This window comes from Poecilia reticulata, chromosome 14 (assembly GCF_904066995.2).
Source record: "Poecilia reticulata chromosome 14, P_reticulata-male-v2, whole genome shotgun sequence".
In the NCBI taxonomy this organism is placed as follows: Eukaryota; Metazoa; Chordata; class Actinopteri; order Cyprinodontiformes; family Poeciliidae; genus Poecilia; species Poecilia reticulata.
In genome coordinates this window covers 9634645-9660106 of record NC_088843.1, presented here as the reverse complement: position 1 = coordinate 9660106, position 25462 = coordinate 9634645, and the positions used below count along the sequence as shown (strand labels likewise).

Sequence of the window (25462 nt, the reverse complement as noted above, 5' to 3'; positions counted from 1 at the left end):
TTCAGCAATGACACTAAAATGACTCTTCTTTAATTATTCCATCAGAATTCAAAAAGTGGCCATGAGCGGCACAATGTGCCCATGAAAATAAATGCACTATTATTATTTGAAGAGGAAATTAACATCCATCCGTGCTTCTGACAGCATGGGTCTAAAACTGAATCTGCTGGTGTGTTTTGGCACCTGCTGACATTAGACGCGTGCAAATTTATTTTGCCACCTCTGAATTAAATAATGCACTGTCTAGTTTGTAGTGCAAAATGATGGCCACAGAATATCATGTCTTTGTGAAATGTACTTAAAAATACATCAGTGACATTGTTGTAATGAAATGCAAATCCCCCTGTATTTTGCATTAAAACAAATACCTGCATAAGTTGATCTGCAAATTAATTTGTGGTTACTAAAGTATGCTTTTAGACTTTAACAAGGCTTTGCATCTGCCAGCTGGCACATAGATAGGAAACATGGCCGGAACAAAAGTCCTTAGATGAAAAGTTGGAAAGTACTGCATGTGGCAAAAGGAGTTATCTATTCATCTGACTGAAGTTCAATCAGCATGAAACTAAATAAATGTGTATATAAAAGAAATGTAGGTAGATAGAACTCACCCCTTTAATGTTTTACTCTTTCATTGCTATTACAAGTGAGTTTGGATCACTTTTTTTTGTTTTGCTTTTTTAGCTGAGATCTATCCACACAGACTGGCTGCCAAAGTTAGTATTTATGCATTTTTATTTTAGACAGTTTTTTCCCCCCAAGTCCTTATCTTTGTTAATTGTGATGATTTTCTACTTATATCTGAAAAACCATGACAATTGGGATTTTAACATTACATTATACCAATAAAAAATTTAATTCAGAAACAGCTAAGAGAGAAGGATGTTTAATACCCATTTAAAGGTTATTTTTTTGTGTGTTTTTCATCTTTCAAACGTGCATAATCAAATGATTTTTTGAGACGTACATGCACAGCAAGATTTATGTAGTAATTATTCATTTACGTCTTGATTTTTTTTCTTCCCTTTGCATCATTTCCTCACTAACCCGAGCACCAGATGAGTTACACATATAAAAGTCAAAGCATTACACGTCAGACATGTACTCAAACACTAAAAATAAAGACACAAGTGAACCCTATTATTCACTTACAATACCATGTCTTCTTTTTTTCCTTTTTTTTAAATTTACCAGCCCAAAGAAAGAGTGGGGATATTGAGGCTTTGTATGAGCAGGATGATGTCATGTCCTCTTCCTATGGTGTAGAAAGAAACCTTTGTTTTGCAGAGGGTAGGCCTGGTCATTGCTCAAACATGTGACATTCACAAAACACTTTTAGCACCAAAACAATTTCTTTCACAAACCAGACCTCTCCATTACTACACTTTAAAAGAATGCCCATATTCCCTGTAATGTATTCAGCAGCGTGCTTATTATAAAATCTACAAAGTAAATCATGTTAAATAACCTTATTGTATTTTTTTTTTCTTTCTACTATATGAACTTCTATGCTGTCTGAAGTTTCTTTGAGGTGCACGTCGCCCAAACTGCTTTGTTGTTTGCTTGTCTTGGACATTGGGGAGCAGAATGAATATAGAGGATATTAAACAGAGCAGTAATAGCTCTGGCGCGTTGCCATTAATCACTGGTGTTCCTTTTAAAGCTAATATGTTAGATTTCCCACAGCTGCTGGGAAGGGTCAAAAGGTGGGTAAAAGTAAACCAGATATAGGACTTGGACAGAACATGTGGCTGAAATCCCTTTTCTCCAAGTAATGTTGATGTTGCTTCATGTCTACTGTATTTCCAAAGTGCTAAACTAGGAGGAAACTGGACTTTTATTTTGGTTCTAGGTTGCTTCACAGGCTTCTTGTGTTCTGCTCATAAGGTGATAGTTCTAGGTTTCTAAGTATTTATGATGTCCATCCCACCTCCATCACATTAATCTGGGGAGGTGATTCAGCTGTGAATCAACTCGCCTCCACAGATCAGATGTTTCAAATTCCAGTCGTCCTCCTAAATTAAAAGATGCACCTAAAAGTTTGCAGGACACCGACCATCGAAGGCTGGAGTTCGAAACTGCTGGAACCATCTCCTCTTTGTCATGCTGTTTTTTATTTTCTATTTTTTGTACTTTTTTCACTACTCTTCCAAAAACAGATCTTCTTTCGCTAAAATGAGCACGTTAGTGTTCTCAAGCGATTGTCCCTTGTTCTAGAAATGTAGACAAATAACTGGCCTATCTTGAGTGGCTGGCTGCTCTGTTCTGTGTTGTGTATGTTTTTGGTTTTATCCAAACAGACATTTCAACACTCTTCATCGCACTGTACTGCAAACATCACACCATGTGGAGCATGTGGAGAATATCCTATTGAGGTCCTTAAATAATTCAGACACATAAAACCCAGATATTTGTTGCTACTGACGGATTTAGATATGAAACTATTTTCACTCACCCAAGAAGTTTGATTCTAATAAAAATGAGACAGGCCAAATATTTAGATTTGTATTTTTTGCACTATAAGCGCTACTTTTTTCCCACGCGGCTTTTCTGTGGATTTTTCTTCAACCACCAGGGGGCTCTTTATCAGGAAGTGAATCATTGGAAGTCAAAATTGGAAATCAAAGAAGAAAGCGCTCATTTTTAGTTTGAACAAGCACATGCGAGCAGCAGGCTTTCAAACTCATATCCCCTCATCATGGAAACCACACGAAGAAGTTCATGTGATGCAGCTTTTAAGTTGAGGGCTAAAGATCTGGTAGCAGAGGAGGGAAATGGAGCCTTTGCAAGTGAACGAATCCATGGTTCGGCGTTGGAGACGGAGGGCTTCGTCCTTAATAGCAAATTATTCAGGACCAGGCCCTCTGCTGCGTCCTTGTGGAAAACCGAGAGAGGCGGAGATACCAGGGGCTTAGACTTTGTGGGTGTGACTTACAGTGAGGTGCGCTCTATAGTCCAGAAAATATGGTACTAAACAAATACGTTTTATAGTCATTTAATTGAAAAATGAAATAATTAATGAACAGTTGAATATGTGTTTAAATCCAAAAGATATGCAAAATCTATTAATCAAAAGGTATTAGTAATGTTGTGCTTAACTTTGTTGAAAAATGACCCCCATTAAAAATCAGAACTAAAAACCTATCTTGGATAAACAAAACATTTTCAAGAAACAGGTGAAGTAATCTAGAAGTAATCTTCTGGTCTAAACAATCCTTATGGTGATATTCACAGTGTTCTGCTGCAGCGAAACAAAGAATTAAATCTGCAAACACATTTAGATCATTTAGTCTGAACCGAAACAAAATGATGTCCAAGTTACTTAACTGTTCACTGAATTGGGATTCATGACTGAGAATCTTGATCTGTGTGTACCAAGCATTGGTTTAGTATGACATTTACCGTATTCATTTAAAAATGGCATTATGAATTTTAAAAACTGACAAAGGAATGAGCCAAAAGATATAAGCACCAGATCACAAATATATTTAAAACCAAGCCCCAAAACGGGGTCGGGATGCCGTGCAGCAAAACAATCCAGCAAAGAGCTCAGTGTTTCTCAAAGATGAGGAAGATTGATTGGAAGAGCGAGGATCTGGTGAGTCTAATTTACAAAATGTGGAGCTGCTGTGTCTTAAAATAAGATTTAACAATTCTGGATTCGTAGAGATGCTTCACCTCTTCTCCAAGGTGAATCAGCTCCAACAAACTGCAAATGAATTTTCGACATTCCATCAATTTTATGTTTGATCACTGCATCTTTTTGTACAGTTCCAGTAGGGCGAGGTGTGCAGTCACAGGCAGTTCACCTATCCTTGGTTACAAAGTCATAAAATTAAATTTACTGCCTTAGAGTTTTATTTTCACATGTGGTGAGAGTCAGAGGGCTCCGGTCGTGTGGTATATCCTGCACTATTACATGATATTTACCAGGCTTGGCATTCCAGAGCTGGGATGTAACTGAAATAGATCTGGTGGAGACATGGAGGGCAGCTGTGGAGGAAACCGTGATTAACTAACTCCCTGCATTTAAAGTCAACACGTTGCACTGATTAATTCTGTGTTTTCATTGAAGCTGCAGTCTAATTTAAAAGGAAAACAATAAAATACAAGGCAGTTAGTAACGAGAACCACGTGTTGTCCATCTTGGTCCACCAACACTCCCCCCCCCCCCCCTCGTTTCCCATCTGTGCCCTTCAGGCCCTCACTTGAGTCACCTCCCACTTTCCTCTTCCTTCAGAGCCCGTCTGTTTTTGTTTTTGAGCCTGGGCTCTTTGCACAGGAAACTGTATACATTGGGAGCATTCAGGAAAGGCAGGGAGAAACTTTCCCATTAGCTCCAGCTTTGAGGACATAACGGAGGGGAGAAAAAAATTATAAGAGGGGTCAGTAACTGGGAGAGAAACAGATGTCAGCTGTTCTCCTCCTCCCATAACCTCGTCTCCCTCCCTCTTACATAGTCTGGACGCTTGAAAAATCCCTGCCACATCACTGCCACGAGGCTATCCCTCAATTCAGAAAACGCAGAAAGTCTTTCTCAAAAAACAACTATAGCCATGTTCCTAATGGATGGGTGTCTCAGCTGCAGAAGAAACCAGTGAGGAGAACAGACTGGAATGAAGGAAAAGAGGAGGAGATAAAAGAGCAGAGAGAGGGGGAGAGAGAGAGACTGGGGGTGAAAAAACAACAGGAAACCAAACGATTCTAATGCTGTTTCTGCAAATCAGCTCACATAATTCAGCTGAGCACCATGAGGAACAGTCCCACCGCGTCTTTTCTCGGCTCATCTCCCGAGGAACGAGCCATGTAAAAAGAGCTGAAGTTTGAAAAGTGACGTCAGCAGCAGCCGTGCGGTCTGTCAGGGTGCGAGCGGATGCAGGCATTTGGGAGCTGTGTGGTGGGATTCCTGTGCGGCTGCCTTTTGACCTGCCGTCTCATTTCTGGTTTTTGGGCTCATATGGATCAATTCTGGTGCTTTCAGGGAACGTTCTGTTTCAGTCTTCTGGACTACTAACTGGAGCCCACATGAAGAATAAAGGAAACAAGCAGAAGACCAAAAAGAAAGGAAGTGAGAATGTGTTCGGCTGTGACCTGACAGAACATCTCCAGGGCTCAGGACAAGATGGTAACGCTTGCTTTGAAATCTAACACTGTTGGACAATTAGCACTTCCTACCTAGACAATATGTCCTTCGCTGGTTGCTTTACGCAGACAGAAAGGAATAGGGAAGAAGTTTTTTTCCTTTTCCTTGTGAACTACTTTTGCTGTTTTAATCTTTTTTTTTTTTTTTACAAACATGCCATTTGTGAAGAAAGACAAAAAGATATGTAGTTTTTATGTAAGAAACAGTTTTGTTTAAAAGACTACAGATGTCTTTTATCAAAATACATATGTTTTCCATTTATTATGTACATTCATTCACCCATTGGCTGCATTTAATGAACCCAGGGTGGGGCTCTTAGATTCTTTTTGTGTAAATTTCCTGTTGTGTGCAGCTCCTACGACAAGTTTTATGTCAAAATTAGACTAGATATTACTATTAGTTTTGTATGGCGAAAAAGTAAAAAGACAAAAGGAGATAACACAGCAATGTGTTAAGTTTAATAGAAAAACAGTTTTTTATATATAAATATAGATTTTATTTCTGACTTCTCACAACCTTTGTGTGAAAGTTTCCATACATACGGAAAGTTAAGTGAACAGAAATCACATGAACAGACGCTTTAAAGATAAATTTGAGAAAGACCTGTTAGATGGGATCAGTGTGAGGTGGAGCATTCAGAGCAGGAAGTGAGGGAGGAGGTGTGGGTCAGAGTCTTGTGTCATGGCAGCAGCAGACATATTGTGTTGGTGGGCTTGCTGTTGGTGGGCTGTGGAAAACCTATGAGGCAAATAATCACTTTCTTTCTTTCACTCCTTCCTTCTTTCTTTTGTCTTTTGTTTCTCCCTCTTTTTTGTCGCTTCCTTCTTTTTCTTTCTTTTTAACTTTAAGATGACAAATGAATTCAAAGTCTTGTTCTGCAGTAATCGTAAGAGCGGTGTAAACAGAAACTCGAGGTTGTGTATTTCGGTTTGATCGGAGCTCATAATGCATCACAGTTTTTAAGAGTCATCTGACCCAGACATGGATCAAACCGCAATCAGTGAGATTAGAAACTAACACTATGCAAACTATTCAAAAAAGGAGTAAATTTGATTAAAATTAACCATGAAATTTGAGCATTTTGTTTATTATCGATCTCGGCATTTCGTCAAAACACTTGCTTAACAACAAAAGTAACCTTCAATGAAAGGATTATGTATATTTGTGTATCTTTGTATATTTGTACCAAATTGCCATTATATACCAACACCTGCATATGATTCAGGGTTCTGAATTGGTCATGGTCTGAATCGACCCAGAGCCCAAATGTATTACTTAACCTTAAAATAAATCTTGTAATCTGCTGTTTAGCCATTAGAAATACAAAAACACAATTTGAAATAAGTTTTTAAAAATATTATTATTTAAACAGAAATAAAAGGAGCATAAATAAATCTATTCTTAAAAAAACCCTGTGATCCAAATGGTTAGCCCTTACACAATGCTGTTCTGCAGCAGACTCTTTTCCGTCTGTTCAGGCAGGCTGACGTCATCTGTGTATTTTTTGATATGTTCATCTCTACAAGAGGCAAAGCGCAGACAGGCTGTCTGGCCACAAGTTTTCTTGATGTAGATAAACACAAATAAAACCAGCTAACGTCCTCCACGCTGCATATAACAGAATGTTTTGCTGCTGCAGATGATTGAGCCGTCTACTCTGCAAGAACAAGCATATTTATAGACAAATGAAATAGGTTGTTATTTTCATTTCCACTGCAGTTAGTTTTATCAGTTTGAGTATTTTTAAATCACTATGGAAAACCTGTTTGCCTGCATAAAACCTCTTGTTAAAGCTCCATTTACTGGTTTGATTTTATTACTTTAGTATTTCTTGCTACGTAAAGTGACTTGAATGCCTTAAAAGGTGCTTGTATATAAATGACAATGAATACTATTATTATTACTACTAATAGTATGGTTTGTTTCTTTGTGATTATAAAATTTGCAACTCAAACAAAACAAGTAAATAGAAATAAAAAGAGGCACAACATTTTTTTCCAATCAAAATAGAAAATGTGCAAAATGATTTTCATTTAATTACATAAAAGTGTTTATTAAAGTTATGTTTGTGTTTGTTCTGTGTGCCGAAATGTCACTTAAGTTAACAAAATAGTACTGTTGTTGTGAAATGCTTTTTTTTTTAACTGCACAGCCCTTAAGGGATTTAAAAAGTTACACTCAAAGAGAAAGCTACAAATATAAAAATCTGTGAAAAAAGAAATGTTTGAACTGATCCCAGGGACTGTTTCTTTTTTTCAAGTTTAAAAGCTCCCCACAAATTATTACATGTGCTGTTGTATCTTCAGAAATACGTCCAAACTCCAACTATATTTGTTGCCAGTCTATGAGAAAAGTTCAGCCTGTGTCTAAACAGAGAGGAGCTAAATGACAACCCGGGAGTCGCTCGTCTTGCAGATTCTGACCACAGGCAGGCAATTAGAAATCCAATTACTTAGGTTAGAAAGACGAGAATTTAAATATCTGTTGCTTTCTGCGGTGAGCTGTGAGAAATTAACTCTTGCCAGAAATATTCGGGCGTTCGTTTTTGTGGAAGAAGGGTTCTGCATCTTTGTTTCCAAAATATTTGAAGTTAATACCAGAAAATCAGGCACTGAGAGAGAAAGAATTCAAAATATGAATAATGTACCCAGCTGTGCATGGGTCTGAAACTCTTACTAGCCAAAATAGATTATGCGTTAAATAGACTTAACACAGAAAAGATTTCTATTTTGTGTTAAACTTGAGAAAAACGAATGAGGATTATTGTTTTAAATTAAAGAAAAATAAGTAGAAGTCATGTATGTAGTACTATTGCAGGACAAAAACTCAGATTTCTGATTACGTGTCACACTGCATCACAAAAACACAAGACTTTAAATCATAACTCTGTGTTTTACTACTTAAAAACCTCCAGTAACGTAGGAAAAAGATGATTAATCTGTTTAAAATAGTCAAATCACATGCAACATTGCTCAATACTTGAAGACAAAACTCACTGATCTGTTTCTGCGTCACAGCAAACCTTGTAAAAACCTTGGTGAATAAAACCGAGCTGCAGTCGCTTATTAGTATCATTATTAGTTAAAGTGAAGCTGTGGTCAGAAAAATCAGACGTGCTTTCACAGACACTTTAAAAACCACAGCCGGGCTGTTTACTGGGATGATGGGCTGTTGTTAGGAAAGCAGTGTGTAGGTCAGTGGTAACATTACAAAAGCCTATTTCTATTAGAGGAAATGTCGTAAGTAATACCAGCCACAAGGACTGGGTGTGTCAACTTTCCTCTGAAACAAACAAACCATTTTTAACTTCCTGCCTACGTCCACCTACAGTCATCGACCCTGAGGAGCAAAGGAGCAGGCGTGTAGTAAAACAAACCACATCGCATGGGCTTACTCCTCTGTGCATTGTTACGGTTAAAGTGTGACTATCAGAGCTGTTTACTTTTACTGCTTTATCCCTGCTGTCTGCGTAGTGCAGAGAAATTGAGGCATACTAAATGAAATCCAATCTCTTCATGCGATTTCCTTCCTTCAGTTCCTCAGGTTCTCCAGAAGTGTGCGGAGTTTATTGAGCAGCATGGGATTGTGGATGGGATCTACAGACTCTCAGGGGTCACCTCAAACATCCAGCGTCTCAGGTACTCCCGACAAGAAAAGGACATGGGAAAAAGTATTTGCCTACCTTCAGGTTTTTTTCTTATGTTTAAGCCTCTTTTTTGCACATGAATGTTTCAAAGTTACACTGTGTAAATGGAAAATGCAGTTCTCAAATGATGGTTCCATTTGTTGTGTGAAAAAGGGTAACCTAAGCAGCTCAGTCCGATAAGAAAAAGTAATCTTCCAAATCCCTATTCAATTGTGAACTTGCTGGCATTAACCCCTTTTTTATTTGGATGTAAGATGTAATTTGACCTGATTACTGCCATACCTGTAGGCTGAAGACATGCTTTAAAGAGGACCAATCTGACAACATGGAGTGAGCAAAATAAGCTCAAAAAGTAAAAAATTATGCCTTAATAATGCCCTAATATCTAGAAATTCAAGAAAATATGAGACACAAAGTCACAGACACTTAAAAGAATTGACAAGATTAACATTTCTAAGATTATGGGACTTTATCAACTTACAGTGAGAACCATAACTCTCAAATAGAGAAAACATGAAACATTTGGAAACTTTTCCAGCCAACAAAAATTACTATAAGATCTCATCAAAGACCCTGAGGAGTCTTAGGCTCAGTGTTCACGATTAAACAATAAGAACGAGGCTGGAAGTAGAATACATCTATAGAGCAGTTCCAAGGTCAAGCACCAACTCGGATTTGCCTCCTAAAGTATCTTGATAATCCCGAGACATTTGAGAAAAAAATATACTTTAGACATTTTTTTACAGATGTACATCCTTTTATAACTGGTGCAAAATTACCAAAGCATTTCCACTGCCGACAGCCAAAGATGGTGGTGGTAGTGTGATGTCTGGGGCCATTTTGCTGCTTCAGGACCGTGACAGCTTACTGTAGTCGATGAAATGAAGAACAGAAGTAATCCTCAAGTAGAGTTGGACCAAGTAGCTTCGATTATGCAGCAGGAAAGTGGTCCAAAGCCCTGCAGCAACGTAACAAGTAGAGATTTTGGAGAGATAAAGACAAAGTCCATATTTAAGTCCAAAATTTCTCCAGATGGATGTAACAGATATGCTGCTAGTTAACATAAACGCTTGATGACAATTGTTGCTGCCAGTGGTGGAACAACTAGTTATTACATTTACCTCAACAAATAAAATCATCATCAGTTTATAGTTTTCTGATAATAAAGTTGTTTGATGACCAGAAGCCTTTAAGTCATTCATAAAAATCCAATGCGTAAGAGGACAAAATAATGCATACTTTTTGCAGCATTGTTAGTCATAAAATAACAAAAGTCAGATAAAATATGAGCAAATCTTTCAACGGCACCCTTGAAACAAATGAGATTCTCTAATTCAGTGCTTTCCTGTTTTCCAACAACATCGACCAGACGGATGCATCTCAGTGTGACGAGCCTCAGAGGGCAGCAGAAGTGAGCTGGGGTGCTGAACAGTCCAGTCATTCAGCTAACTCGGTGTGTGTGGATGTTTTTGTGCAGGCAGGAATTCTGCTCCGAGGCGTGCCCTGACCTTACCAAGGAAGTATACCTCCAGGACATCCACTGTGTGGGTTCCTTATGTAAGCTCTACTTCAGGGAGCTGCCCAATCCTCTGCTCACATATGAGCTCTACAGCAAATTCACTGTGAGTACGTTTAGTTTCATCTGCAGAATGAAAAAAATCCTGTATGAATGAGACAGTATGGCTGTGGATTACGCTAGTGTTCATCTTGCATTGTTTTTATAAAGAAACAGATGTTCATGTACATCAGGTAATGATTTTTTTCAAATATAGTTGCTAGCTGAAATGAAAAAAATGTATTTATGTCATCGGACTTCCATAATGGAGGAAAAGAATGTAAACAGAACAACCCAAATCTGGCCTATGGGAAAATAAAATGTAAGTTTTTGCCGTCATGAGATATACTTCTTCTTGTTTTTGTTTTATATCACCCTGAACATATCGTTCCCATCATGAAACATGGTTTTGACTTTGCTGGGATTCTGATTCAGAGATTTTTGCAAGATGTTTAGTCCAGGGGTGGGCAATCCTGGTACCTGAGGGCCGGTGTCCTGCAACTCTTAGATGTCTCCCTGGTCCAACACACCTGGATCCAGTAGCTGAATCACCTCCTCAGTGCTGTCAAGTTCTCCAGAGTCCTGCTAATTACCTCATTATTTGACTCAAGTGTGTTGAAGTAGAGATGCACCTAAAAGTTGCAGGAGACCGTCCCTCGAGGCCTGGAGTTGCCCACCTCTGGTTTAGTCAGTGTCTTTGTTTTTGTATTTGGAAGGACTTCACTTTGAGGGGTAGCATGCTATTCTCCAATATCAAAAAATCTTCCCATTTCAGTTCCATTAAATACATATCGAAACAATAAAATGCGACCAGACCCCAAAATGTACCCAAACTCGAACCGATAAACAGCTAAGACAAAGTATTTCATTTACTACACTTGGTAGTAAATGAAAGTTTTTGGCTGCTTTTCTGGATGCATGCAAATATGAAAGAGACTTCAGCAGGAGAAAATGGGACAAAAATACTCAAGTGTAAGAAGTGCTTTCTGTGGATCAGTGTGTGTACTTTGACGGGGTTATTTGCATACCTTGGCTTTCTTACATCTCTGGCTGGCTGCGCCTTTAACTCCAGCTCTCTGGTATGCTTTGAAAAGCGTTTCACTCTCCTGGGGTTCTAACAGAAATCTGGCTGATCACACATCTCTTACCCACAAAGACTGGACAAACATGGTTTTACTTTTATGAATATTTCAGGTCACCTAGGTTTTTCTTATTTAGTCAAAATGAAAAGGTTGACTGTTTTTAGCTCGTGTACGATGTCCGAATTTGGCCTGAAAGAAAGATGCTGAAAGTCAGACTTGTCACTTCTCACACACATTTAGACATGAGCTGATGCTTTTGTGTCTTCAAATATCATTTTATATCCTTTGAAAAAAAAAATGTGCTTGGATGGTTTTTATTTGAAGATTTTTTTTCAATGTACTATTGACTTCAATAAAACTTTTTTTTTTAAAGTTCAGTGTTGGTTTAACTACATGCGTTGCAGCATTTCTATTTTAATATTTTATGAGAATGAACTTGAATGAGTCTTTAGCTGGATGGTTACTCAGAGAGGGATTGCTTCAGTGACCCCATGCAACCAGGTGAGCCTCCCCAAAACAATGTTAGCACTTATCCTTAACAGCTAACGTTGTAGCTGAGTTAGCTACTATTTTGAATTTAAAATCGTAATTCAAAATAATACGATTTGAATCAAACTAGATCTGAATGAAACCATGTAATTGGGTTGTGATGGAATGAATCTGGTTGATTTGAACTGAATTATAACTACTTTACATCCCATATATATGGACATAATTTGAACTTGTTTCTGCTGTGACTGTCGGTCTCTTAAAGCGTTGGAGAAAAACGTAAAAATACATAAGACATGACACGACTGCCTTTGTGTTTATCTTTGTTTCTCACACAGGAGGCTGTGTCCCTTCAAGGAGACCACGACAGACTTTCACATATTCAGACAGTTATCAAAGAGCTTCCCTCCCCTCACTTCAGGTAAACCACACATCTTTCGCTCTCAGCTCCTTAAAAAACAGCAGTCCAGCTTACTTTTACTGACTTCAAAGCTGTGAAAAATATGATAAAATCAACTGTTAATCAACTGTTCTCAGGACTCTGGAGTACCTTTCCAAGCACTTGGCCCGTCTTGCTACCTTAAGGGCCCAGACAAATATGCACACGCGCAATCTGGCTTTGGTTTGGGCTCCAAATCTGTTAAGGTGAGTTTAAACCCACACAAGTACTGGAAATATTTTAGGCATACGGCGCTGTATAACATTTGCCCCCCTCACAAGTCTCTTCTGTTTTTACTTTTTTTTTGTTACATTCAATGATTTTTATCATCAAACAAATTTGAACGTCAGAGTTGAACTAAGTCAGTGAGTCTGGTGGAAAATATAAACTAAACTTTAGATATTTAGCATCCCAATTCTGAATTTGTCCACCATTATTTCTTCCAAAACAATCTTATGATGAGGCTTTTAATAGATTTGACATGTAGTGCTTCTATCACTCCAAACAAAACTTTTTGGATGTCCTGCATTATCAACTTTATTTTTTAAAACCTTAAAGCTGTGCAGCATTTCAACATCTGCACTTGTGATTTCTGAATAGCCATAAATAACTCATTTTTGCAGGTTTGTGATGAAAATGTTTAGCGAAAGAGCTTTAAATCACTGACCTCTTTCAGTCTGGAAAAGGTCTTAAAGCAACTTTTAAAGCTTTGAAACTTCATCAAACTGCATTATTCACAAATGGAGAAAATAATAGAACTTTACAGCTTAAGTGGACCCATTTAGGGTGAACGTTCGTAATCCGACAATAAGAAAGGGACATGGGCACAAATGTCATCGATGGTAGTGTTCACCCTTTCAACAAAAAAGACGTCACCCCAGCAGTCAAACATGGTGGTGGTAGTTTGATGACATCATTTTATGGTAATCAATGTTTTTCTACCAGACCAAGGAAAATGGCTGAATCAAAATAATTTTGCAAATTAGAGTGAGCCACAGTTCTTCCACAGGGAGCAATTAAAGAAGCATGACAGTGGTTTTAAGCACGAATGGTGGCACCAGTAACACTTCTGTTACATTTTGTTTAGATTGTTTTATTTTGGTTACTGCCCTTTACATTTAGACAGACCATGTTTATTTGCTGCTAATTCCTGTTGATGATCATTTGTAAATGCCCTGCTTTTGAGAAACACTTGTAATCAGCAGTTTATCCTTACAATCCTTACTTCTTGTGTTTTCTAGATCCAAGGACATTGAGACTTCATCTGGTAATGGAGACATGGCCTTCCAGGAAGTGCGAATACAGCAGTCAGTGATCGAGTTTATCTTAAACCACACAGAGCAGATCTTCAGTGGTGATTCTGATCAAATAAAACCCAAAGAAGGTATGATATCCATAAACGTACAGGTCTGGCAACACTGAAATTGTAAGAGATTTTTAATGACACTAACAGAATATACTTTTGCAGGACCGAGTTTGATGTGTGCAGAGAAATACGCCACTCTCCCGATCAGCGGTGGGAGTGGGCCGATGAAACTGATGAGCCTGGAAGAAGCCCAGGCCCGCTCCTTAAGTCCAAATCACCCAGTGCACAAAGAACGTCAGCGAGAGAACAGCCTACCTGACACTAGCACTGCGTCGCTCTATCACACGGTCATAGAAATATCAGACAACAAGTAAGATCCAAGCTCAGCCTTTCAACTTAAAGGTCGATAAAAAAGCAGAAAAAATAGATTTGATTTCACTTCTTTTTTTGTTGTTATGTGTTTTGATTAGGAGGAGGTTCTCTGGAAAATCTAAAAAGTGGAAGTCTATCTTTAACCTGGGAAGATCAGTGGAGTCAAAGGGAAAACTCAGCCGCAATGGCAGCGTGTTCATCAGAGCACAGGGAGCATCAGGTCAGGCTTTGCTCCATTCGTGTACCATAAACACACAAAAATAATGTTCTCACTACAAACACACTGCATTCTCAGAAAATAACAAGAGGATGAAGACAATATGATTAAATAAATAAATAAATAAAAAGGACAACAGCGTTTTGTATGCTTTAGAAAGTGCTTAGGGTTAGTGGTTAACAAAGACTAGTTCCATAAAAACTAACATTTTGAACCATGTTAAAACCATCTAGAAACAGGTCTTGGACTCTGAATTAGCCCAAAACATTCATATCAATTTGTCCTGCTTGGCTTGAGGATGTAATAATGTGTGTCATTTTGATTAAAAAGATGAAACTTCCAAGTATGAACTTGCAAAAAGTAACAGTAAATTTTCCTGAAGCCCAACACCGGTGTGAAAAGGTTTCTCAGTAACTTCAAAAATTTAATATAAAGACCCACGGTGTTATACAATGTTCTTTGCTAATCTTGCTGGAAGCTTTTGAAAATACAAAATGTTCTGCTGTTGGCTTATATTGCTTTTAGGTTTTCACTTTACGCTGGTTTTTGAACATAGAACTGGAAAATGTTTGTTATTCTCAGATCCAGGTTACAACTTCAGGGATTAATGAAATGCCACATAAGCAGCCGACATTTCTAGCATCACTAATTTAAAGAATATATGAACACGCCACAAATAGCATGACTCAGTTTATAGATGTAGATAGATTTATTACCTGTCCCAAGAGAAAGAACATTTTTTATAGAGATCTCAAAAACAAGATACTAAAATAAATTATTAGTTATAAAATAACTGGTAACTTTTTATTGTTTGACTTTTCTTTCTACAGAAAAGGCAGCTCTGCGTCCTTCCAGAAGCATGGAGTCCTTGTGCTCCTCGTCTCCAGGTGAAGAAAGTTTTAAACACTATCACAGCTGAGCCTTCTGACACAAAAAACTTTTCACATTTTGTCATGCTACAAACACAAATGTATTTCATGTAACAGACATAAAGTCATGTACAACTATGAAGTAAAAGAATCAAAGGAAAACAGTGAAATCTGAAAAGTTTGGCATGTATTTTATTCAGACCACACCTTTTAGAATTTATTTGTAAAAAAACAAAAACAAATAATAAAACTTTTACCTTCACTACAGCTTCACAATTATGGGCTACTTTGTGTTGGTGCAGTGCATAAAATATTAATACATTGATGCTTGCAGATGCAACGTTCTAAAGCACTGTGGGTATAAACAAAAACTTAATAAAAAAACAAAACAATTATGTTTTCTATTGCACAGATGATGACGGGGCGAGAAGCAATACCTCAGCTGATGGATCCAATAGTATTTTTATTCCTGATGTGAAATCCAGAACACTGGGATCTGACTCCCTCTATGATCTGAATGAACATAGCCAAAACTGGGAGATGAAAGCAAAGAAAGGTGGTGCGAAGGCCGGCTGGAGCTCCGGCCTGAACCAAAAAGACTCACCGGGAGCTTCCTCTTTCCAGAAAACAATGCCAGAGCAGCTCAAGGTGTTCAAAGGGGATGACCTCAGCAACTACAAACCGAGTTCTCCGAAAAACAGGAGGATGCTGTACTCCGGCTCCTCCCGGCCCTCGTTCCCAGGCAGCTTCTTCCCACTGGAGTCTTCGCCGAGGCACCAACGCAGAGCTGTCAACATATCTGAGCCTTTTGCCGTGTCCGTGCCCTTACGCGTGTCGGCCGTCATCAGCTCCAACAGCACGCCGTGCAGAGGGCTCAACAAAGAGAAAGCAGCCACTTTGAAGCCTTGCAGGGAGCCTACAGAGCAGAGCAGCCACTTTAAGAAGAGCAACACTTTCCCTCTGCTGGAGCCGAAAAGGCAGGAAGGAACAGAGAAGAAGCACACCGAGGTTCTGGCCTTCAGAGTGTCGCCAGAGGGTAAGGAAATCTCTTCTACAGCTTTTTTTATACATGGCTTCACTTCAGCTAAGTGTTTTATTTGATATGAAGAAAAATGTACATTTCTTTCAGATAAAGACAAGAAAACATTGCAAAAAAACGAAGGAGTAAAGATTGTTTCTAAACTGGAAGAGCTACCTAATGCACAAAAAAGCGAAGACAAAGATACAGCGCCATCTTCTGGGGAAGACATTCACAATCTCACTAAAGATGCACAACTGGTAAATTATTTTCTGTCCTGTCAGCTCTTGTTATCTTCCTTAGAATGATTAGATTCATAGTTAAGCCAAAAACTAGGCACACTCCTGCGAGATTTAGAGTTAAAGTTAAAGTTACTGAAATGTCTTAAATGTTTGTGCACTGTTGACAGTGGAGCTTTAAGACAAGTAGATATGGTGTTGTAGCCGTTTCCTGAGTTTCCCTTTCCTCTGCACAGCCATGATTTTCCACAAACCAGCTGCAGAGACTTTCTGCTTTTTCACATTCTGAGTTGATATAAACAGCTGTCTCTAATTAATCTACACAATTCTTTATCTATTGTACAATTTAAGTTTATATTGTTCCCAAAGAAACATGTTTGTCAAGTCAAGAGACATGTTTCCTCTCACTCTGCTCCCGGTATGAATAATATTGCATCTTGTTATAAAACTACATTTCATTTGGATTTTTACATTTTAAGCATGTTAAAATCCAAACCCTTGCTCAAAATAAAGTCAGAAGATAAATATTCAGTCACATTGTGGGATTAATTCGCGTCTCCTTTTATCTCTCAGGATGTTGGACCTGCTGCTGGGAAAACGCTTTGGTCTGACCTCCATCAGGAACTGATGATAACTGAGCCTGAAATCAACCTGCTGCATAAGACTTTCAAACCGGTTTTTGCTTCAACAAGCACCAAGTTAACAATGGACGTCAAGTCAAAGCGAAGCCGCAGCTCTCCGTCTTTATCCCTGCTTTGTAAGGAGCCTTCGTCGAACGCCTCTTTGTTCGAGCGCGCAACTGCAAATAGACCCGACTCAAAAAGAAAACAGCCCTCGGAGTCAGACCTGTTGTTTTGTGTTCACAAAAACTTTGACGTCCAAATTTCAAGCACATTAGATGCAAAAGAGAAGCTGAAACCTTTACATAAAAGTGCACCGGCTTACACCAGCCAGGCTCCCAGGAGGGAAACCAGGGCAGACTGTGTTAGAAATCCTCTAACGATAAAGGACGCCCCACAGGTCGCAAGCTTCTCAGACAGTGCAGACAGACAATCTGAGAAGCAAGAGGACACAAAAAAATCGCAGGACGAAGTAAAGAAAAGCGTGAATCCTGAGGTGGAACCCTGTCAGAGACTCTCGGTGTGTTTAGAGGAGAGACGAAACATGCCGGAGCTGGCAAACTTTGATGACGAAGACGTATTTGGAATGAACCTGGAGGAGCTGGACTTGGTGGAGTCCTGGGAGGATCTTAGCTCCACCAAGCAGTGGGTTACTAGTCCCCTGCACTCGCCTGACATCGAGGAGCTGTTTAACCAGCTTTCCCCCTTCAGTTCTAAGGGAGAAACTCCAAACCCAGAGGTTTCATCTCCTGAAAACGTTCCTCAGAGTGTTGGAGCTAACCCAGAAATTAAATGGACCAATCTGCCGTTGGTGCCTAGACGGACGAGCTTGAACAACAATAATGCAACCCAACCTCCAACAGCAAAGAGCAGCATGGCAAAACCAAAGAATACAGGATCATCTCAGAGATTCACCAGGCAAATGTCATGTGAGACAACGGCGGCAGAGAAAAAAGAGGAGCACGGCTCTTTCAGACAAAGACCCTGCTCCCTTAACTTAGACCTTAGCCATCGATGCATAAGAGACATTTCAAATCAGCAAAATCGCAAGTCGTCTGAGTTTTTTTCTGGTCCAAAAGGCTTGCTGGCCGCTTCTGGAACTGTGAATAAAGGACATTCTGAGTTGGATCTGTTTCTAAATGACAGACAGGCGCCTCTCCGCCGAAACTCTGCCCCAGTCAGCGTGTCATCGGTGCGGACAGCCTTCATGATAAAAACATGTCAGGTCAAAGCTGTGCCCGTTGTCCCTCCACAGGTGCAGTACAGCCAGATACCTCAAACAAAGCAGGAAAGTGACACTGGCACTGTGAAGGAGCAAGAAAAGGGATTCCCAAAGACAAGCACAGACACGAGCACTGCCACCCCGCCTATGCTTATGTCGGACCTAAAGGAGGAACTGGAGAACAAAGAGCCACCCCCTAAACACCAAAAGCATGCAAATGTTCAGAAATCAGCTGAAGCTGGGAAGAATGCCACCCCAGAGCTGCCAGTCATAACTAGGAGGCATGCCCCGAGTCTGGAAGTGTTTGTAGACGGTCCTAGACCCAACAGAGGAGCACTGCTGCAAAGGCCGTCCTTTAGAAACCGGCAGAGACCTCAGAGCCTCATCCTCCTCAGCCCCCCTTTCCCGTTCATGGACTATCCAACATCAGGGGACGATGGCAAGCTGCTCTCATCCATCAAGAGTCTAAATGACACGTCGGCGCTCAACGTCTTTTCCAAAGAGATGACCGAGAACTTCAGGACACAAGAGGGACTCGCTCTGCAGAACAAAATGACGATCCCGAAAAGTGGACAGAGACTTGAAACATCAACCAGCTGCTTCTACCAGCCTCAGAGGAGGTCCATGATATTCGACAGCAGGAGTCCTAGGCAGATCGAGTGACTGCGAGTGGGCCCGCGTGTAAATAGGTGCAGAACATAAAGAATCTTTGGAAAACAGAAAAGATCATGATAATAGTCTACAGGATGAAGCCAAAGCGATCCAAAAATCAAAAAGTGGAAGCCATAACTCAGATTTCTCTGATACGTGAGGCTAAGATCAATATTTTTATTCATTCTCTTAATCCTCACTGGTATTTTTTAATATGTGTAATCATATTTTTTTATCAAATTACATTTTTATTCCCAGATAGAGTTTCAGATCAAGTTACAGCGTCAAAGTACGAAGTCTCTCTGACAAAATAAATGCCATCAATTTTCTCTTCATCATCTGACTTGATAAGAGGCCTGAATATATGAGGCAGCAAGTGAACATTGTGTTATCAAGGTTGGCAAAAATACACAAGTTTAAACAGGTCCAAATTATGGTGGCTAATTTCTCTCCACCATTTCTCTCCCAAGTTTAACACACCTGGATCAAATAATGGATCATTAGAAGGCCTAAGAAGAACGATGACATGCTGAAAAGATTGTTACTAACTAACTAAAACCTGCAGGATGCAGGATCACCCCTGTACTAGATAACAAATCAGACCAAAAAGAGCATGTGCCATGACTGCTGATAAAATTTAGGCTGCTGTTCTATGTTAACGTGATGGCAAGATGACCTTTCACTGAGTGACAATGACATAGGTAAAAAACAAAAGTGGGAAGCAGGTTCTGCCCTAAGATGTGCACAAACTGCATGCATTTAATTCAGAACAAACTGAAGTCAATCACATGTTGCTCTTTTTTTCAGATATTAGCTCTGCAGCATATGGTTGCTAAACTCACTAACTTCTCCCCCCCAAAAAAACCCATTTCCAAACAAACTCACACAAAGCAATGATCACAAGAAGACATGCTCACCTCTACACCTACCAGCCATGAGCATTTTTGTTGATCACAACACAAACACTAGATGGAGCCAGATGAACCAGATTTAGGCCTGTGGCATGTAATACAGCCCTGAAATCACTTTTTGCATGCAGAGGAAATGTTCCTGTTAGCGAAAGGTTTCTGACACTGATGCAAAAACGTGTCGGCACAATTTATATTCTGTAGCTTGTGGAGTTCAGGTTCAGGTTAGTCCCTAATCCGTTAAAATCCAAGAAATGATCCAATAGCTTTGGGAGCTCCAGGGATGGAGCAGGATTATTTTAGAAGCACATAAAAACCTGATGTACTGTTTTACAGAAGAAGCATAAAGAAAGACAAAGTGCTGCAACACAAAAACTGGGTTAAACAGGAAATGACGTATCTGTCAAGAATTACCTACTGAAGAAGGACAACTGAAGTCTTAAAGGAAAATATCGATTAAAACTGTTTTTATGAAGCAAACTATTTATCCCTGAATTAAAATTTTAATTTTCCTTTCAATCAGCTGACTCTTATGGCATTAATTATTATTTTATATATATATATGAACACATATTGAGACTGGATCTGTGGCACACTGACGTCAATGTGATTTTGTTCAAGTGATATTTAAATGATTTTATTTTCATATTTCTATGTATCAGAAATTTTAATAACAGTATTTACCAGCCGAAGGAGTGTAAGTAATGTGTATCTTGATTGTATCAGAGTTACTTCGGTAGTTTTGTTGTCGTTGTTTTGGAATATATGTTGTAATATGACAAATGAAAAGTGAAGTCAAAGAGCCGTTAATCAGACGGTCAATTTGCAGGCTGCCTCTGTGCGAGCTGACTGTATTCACTTTGGAGCTTCAAGGTTTGCTTTGAGTCAAAGTCAGATTTTGCCATCTCCAGATTTTTTTTCTCTCCTCTGATGTGTTTAGCAGATCACTTGTAAATGCACAGGATAGTTTTTTTTGTGTTGAACATACTTTGAATGCTATTGAGCTGACATTTTTTTTTTTTTTACCACAGTTTGAATGAGCAGGATGATTGAGTCTAAAGTCATCTAAAGTTTTCCGTTGGTTTTTATAACTCCTGTATGCTTGTTGAGGCTGACAAGAATTCAATATGTTGCATGAATTTACATAAAAATGTATCAGTGTTAAAGATTTTGAGGTGAAAGTCTTTCGATGACAGCACCTGCAGTAATGTACATATTATTACTGATTTTGTTACAAATCATCAGAATAAAAAAAAAAATGAAAGTATTGTGACAATAATTTTGTTGAACTGATATTTTTTGTGACATATTTCTGAAATTATTGGCATTATTGCCAATAATGCCAATAATTAAAGATACACGAAAAGGCTTTAAAATAAATTTCTTTAGTCGGTGTAACATATCTGGAAATTAATTTTGTTTTATGCTGTATTATTTTTCAAAATCACTATTTAACCACAGTATCATTATTAGAAAAAAGTCTAATTTTAATAAAAATCCAACCATTAATTTGATTTTATGTATACAGTGGAAAATGGAGAAAACTTCCGCTTGAAGATGTCAACTTCAAGCTGAACCACAGATCTATTAATCGACTCCAGTCCTGCATCTTGTACGTCTGATGCCCTTCCAGTCTTAAATGTCCTTCCTGTTTACGGGAAGATGAGTTGAGAATCTTGATTTCAGATTATTAATGAACCTAAAAAAAAAAATCAGAAACCTCTAAAAGCAATAAAGCAGAAACGCTTTCCAGAAGAACAAAATGTCTAAAATATTCGAAACTTCTGGCCTCCACCGTTATTCGAGTCTGGTCCAGACGAACTCAGCGTTTGCCGCCAGGTGCCGCTGCTGTGCCGCAGTGTTCCTGCTAAGTGGTGGAGAAAACAGGCAGATTTGAAACTAAACAGCGGACAATCTTGTCCTTGTGCATTTCACGGGTCTGAAAACTGTCAACCCAAATCCACTGTGGCACATAAGTGGCAGGTGTCCTGATTATATGTGCCGGCAGGGGCTCCACCTCTCATCAGTTTGTGGTAACGTGTGTTTGTGCGCATGGGGTTGTCGGTGCGCTCTTGGATGAAATCACACAACTTGTGCCCTCTTTTTTTTATTTCTACTTCAAACGATGCAATCCTTCTTCATACCGCTGCAGTGAAATTAAACTGCAAACGTATCAGTTTAAAACCAGCAAGTCAGGATATGAAAAGCTTGATTCAGATATTTAAAGACTAAACTAAACTTTTGCCATTGATTTTCTTACTTCAAAAAAAATAATTTAACTTCTCGGCCCTTTTGATTCTCAGAAGAAAAAAAAATCACTGACTTGTGAGTCTGCTGGAATTAATAAAATCCACTAAACAATCAAATATCTGCATATATCCCAGAGGATCTTCACACCACACAGAGGCAACTCTTCCAAACGTCTCTTCCATGTCTGCGCAGTTCATTATTTCTAGACCTTTGACACAGCTTGTGTATGGGCCGAGAATTAAAAAGGGCACACTGAAAAAGGCAAACAGGGTGCGCGCCTTGAATATTCAATTAGAGCCGGGGGGACCGAGGGAAAGCGGAGCTGCGTGCCGGTCCTTCATCTTAAAGTACTGATTAGCTGTTAAACAGATTATATACAGCTGAGTGGGTTCAAATGTTGCTGCAGAAAAACAGCCGCAGTTCAAGGCAAGCGGCGAGCTGCTTCCTGTTCCTGCAGCCACTTCAACACTTTTGTCGGCAACGGCAGCTTTTCTAAGACAGGATCCTGCTCCGTTTTTGTCCAACAAAAAACATTTTATAGAATAGAAACTGTTTTAATCCATTTCTTTAAGGTCGAGTTGGTTACATGAAGATGAAGCACAAGCCTGCCTGTTCGGATTATCTGGCTGCGTTCTTGATGTCAGTGCTAAATTAATTCATTAATTCGTTTTTAAGCCACTTGCATCCTCTTCTACATTTTTTACTCTAAAAGAAAAAAAAAGTATTCAATCTGCGAGATTTGATGGCAGATAACAGCTTTGCGCGAAATCAGAAAAAAATGTGCGCAACAAACTACAAAAAATAAATGTATATTTCATCAATAAATGATTTCTTTAAGAATAAACTTAAAATAAAATCCTTCCCCCATTCAAAAAAACAAACTTTTTTTTTATTCCAGTCGAAGTTGAAGCTCGCTTTTGTCTTTTAGAAACTGGCAAGCAAAGTGTTTAAAACGCTACTATTCTAAGTTTATTAAATGTTTTGTTAAACTTTATTTATCGACTTGTTAAGTTTTGCTACTTTTTATTCGAAGCAAAAGAAGTTTAAACCAGTTTGAATGTGCAGTGCCAGAGCAAGCCACGCGGGACCAAAAAAGAGCCCTCATTGAGAAGCCACGTGTCCGTTTCCAAAGCCTCTCCAACTTAACCACCTCCTTTGTACCAGTAACCCACATCGGCAGCGTCCCTCCACATAAAGGGATTTGCAATTTCAAGATATTTCAGCTTAAATGTTTTTGACAGTTCCCCCGCTTTTACCTCGGCTTGGTTATTTTAACTGTGCCAAATGGGTCACCTTGGGTTGCTGTCTGCGCGCAAAGGGCTTTTGCGCGCATTCAGTCTGAATTTTTTCCAACTTTCCTTGACGGGGAAACCAGCTGCTGGTCGTGAAAAGACGGCTTATTAATTGTCCTTTGTCATGCAGAATTGCTTGATTTCTAAAGAAACGTACAAAGGCTCTTTTTCAGGATTCAAGTATTTTGTTTCGTGCGTATTTTTCAAACCATCGAATCAGCTGCAGCGCCGCGCCGTCTACCAGACTCTCAGGTACTGACTGCCTGCTCCCTTTGTCCCCTTTTAATGCTGTTGTAAATCGTGCAGACTGATTTGTTACAAGCTGTTCTTTTAATCTGATAGATAAGAGACATGTCAAAGAAAAGCCGTAAATAAAAAATTAGCCCGAATAAAGACAAGGGCGAGTCTGCTAGATGGGCGCCTGTTGACTCAAGCGGCTCTCCAGCGTCAGGGGAGCCCTCTCCTCGGCTCTGTCAAGGTTACGTCCACAATTCCCCTTTTCTTCTTTTTAAAAAGACACCGTAGTCCTTTTTGCTTCAATGAATTGATCGGCACAAAATTAAGAATAAATAAATTGAGCATTTGGGAACAGCGAGCGTATAAGCTCCCCCAGGGCGCATACCCCCGGGCTATTGAATGGATAAAGGGCGCTTTGCAGAGCACGTTGTGAGCAAAATGGGGACTCTATGGTGCAATTAACAAAATAGTCTAATCCCATATCTTAACAAATGCAAATATTAGAGTTTTGTTAAAAATGTTTAAGTGAACCATTAAAGGAAAGTTTGCAGGCGAAACTCAACATCCATAACAGGCCCAGAGATGCAGATTATACTCGGTGCGCAATTAAAAAACAGATTTTTCTCTCTTTAAGAAAAGTTAGAGGCAAGTTTATACTGCAGCAAACATCCTTCAAAGGCTATTCAAGGCAGGAAAAACACATTTTTAAACCAAAGCCTCGAGTCAGAGGCTGGTTTCAGCGGTGCGTAAAACAGGCAAACAAAACTAAAACTGCGTCTAAGAACACTTTTTTTTGTTTGTTTTTGTTTATATGTTCTGTACATTAAATAATATTTTCATGACAATAGCTAAAAAAAATAGAATCTTTATTTTTACTTTCATTTTTCTTTAAGCAAAAATGTTTTTTTAATTTTATTTTATTTTATTCACCAAGATTACTTTATGCCATATGGATGATGCGTCTAAAATAACCTGGCACCGCAAACTCTTTAATTTTAGGTTTTATTTTTAGGTAGGTAAACATAATTACAGGTTGTGTAAGTTTATGTTTTGAATAAAAAAAAATAGAATCAGTCAAGCAGAGAATGTTTGTATTGGTGCTATAAAAAAAAGGCCCCGCATCTTAGAGAAAAGCTGCGCTGACAACGGGAACAATCTGGGTCATGGACACGAAACTGCTCTCACTCCTCATTTATTTTCATGTTAGATCGATATCTTGAAGATACGCTTTTATACACCCGCTGCGATTATTAACTCGCTCACACAACACAGATCATTTCAGCTGGCAGCGGAGCTGAAAGGAGCCCTTAAGGGCCAGAGAAGGCAGCGATATGAGGGCTGGTTTTCCCCTGGGAAAGGCGTATAAGAGCCCCATCATAATAAAGCTTTTGTCTCTGAAGCGCAATAGAGGTTATTATGAATTTAATTTATCAGTTCAAATGAAAAAATAAAACTTTCAGCGTGCTCCCATCCATTAATAAAGGTTTGTTTGAATGTTGGATAAACCCCATGCTGGGTATGTAACAACCAAATTGTTTTAGACGAATTTGAAATATTCCTGAAAACGACAATGTGTCCATTAATTTGAGCCTAAATGAGATAATATTGAAACATATTATTTTCATGAAAAGAATGCTTGTCTCTGAAAAGAGCAATAGTACACATCACTATCGCGCGCTTTCACAAATTGGAAAACATTGCGTTGAAATATTTTCATTGAAAAAAAAAAGACACTACAAAAAAAATAAACAGTCTCACTGATAATCAGAAATTGTCTGTTTTTACTACACGATATATTTTTTTTAATGTTGGATTTAAAAGCTCTTTCTCTGGAGCGTAGCAACGCGTCTGTGCGCAATCGTGTGCGCAAAACGTCCAACATTAATCTCACAAAACAACAAAGTCTG

General features: G+C 38.9%; 1 protein-coding gene across 1 annotated transcript; it reads left to right on the top strand.

Annotated features, from left to right (window-relative positions):
- Positions 1-3342: 3342 nt before the first annotated feature.
- On the top strand, positions 3343-21055 carry arhgap31 (Rho GTPase activating protein 31). The gene is made up of 12 exons (XM_008427004.3): positions 3343-5125; positions 8679-8781; positions 10267-10411; positions 12254-12336; positions 12453-12560; positions 13596-13738; positions 13823-14030; positions 14131-14252; positions 15080-15136; positions 15531-16154; positions 16248-16396; positions 16949-21055. Exons 1-12 carry the CDS (start codon positions 5026-5028, stop codon positions 18878-18880), a joined length of 3774 nt encoding a protein of 1257 aa, XP_008425226.2. The 5' UTR covers positions 3343-5025; the 3' UTR covers positions 18881-21055.
- The last annotated feature ends 4407 nt before the right edge of the window (positions 21056-25462 follow it).

Bases quoted from the DNA above. Each gene is read 5' to 3' on its own strand.
- arhgap31 (XM_008427004.3), top strand. From the start codon at position 5,026: ATGAAGAATAAAGGAAACAAGCAGAAGACCAAAAAGAAAGGAAGTGAG. The intron at 5,126-8,678 runs GTAACGCTTGCT...TCCTTCCTTCAG, and splicing joins CCAGGGCTCAGGACAAGATG to TTCCTCAGGTTCTCCAGAAG. The intron at 12,337-12,452 runs GTAAACCACACA...AACTGTTCTCAG, and splicing joins CTTCCCTCCCCTCACTTCAG to GACTCTGGAGTACCTTTCCA.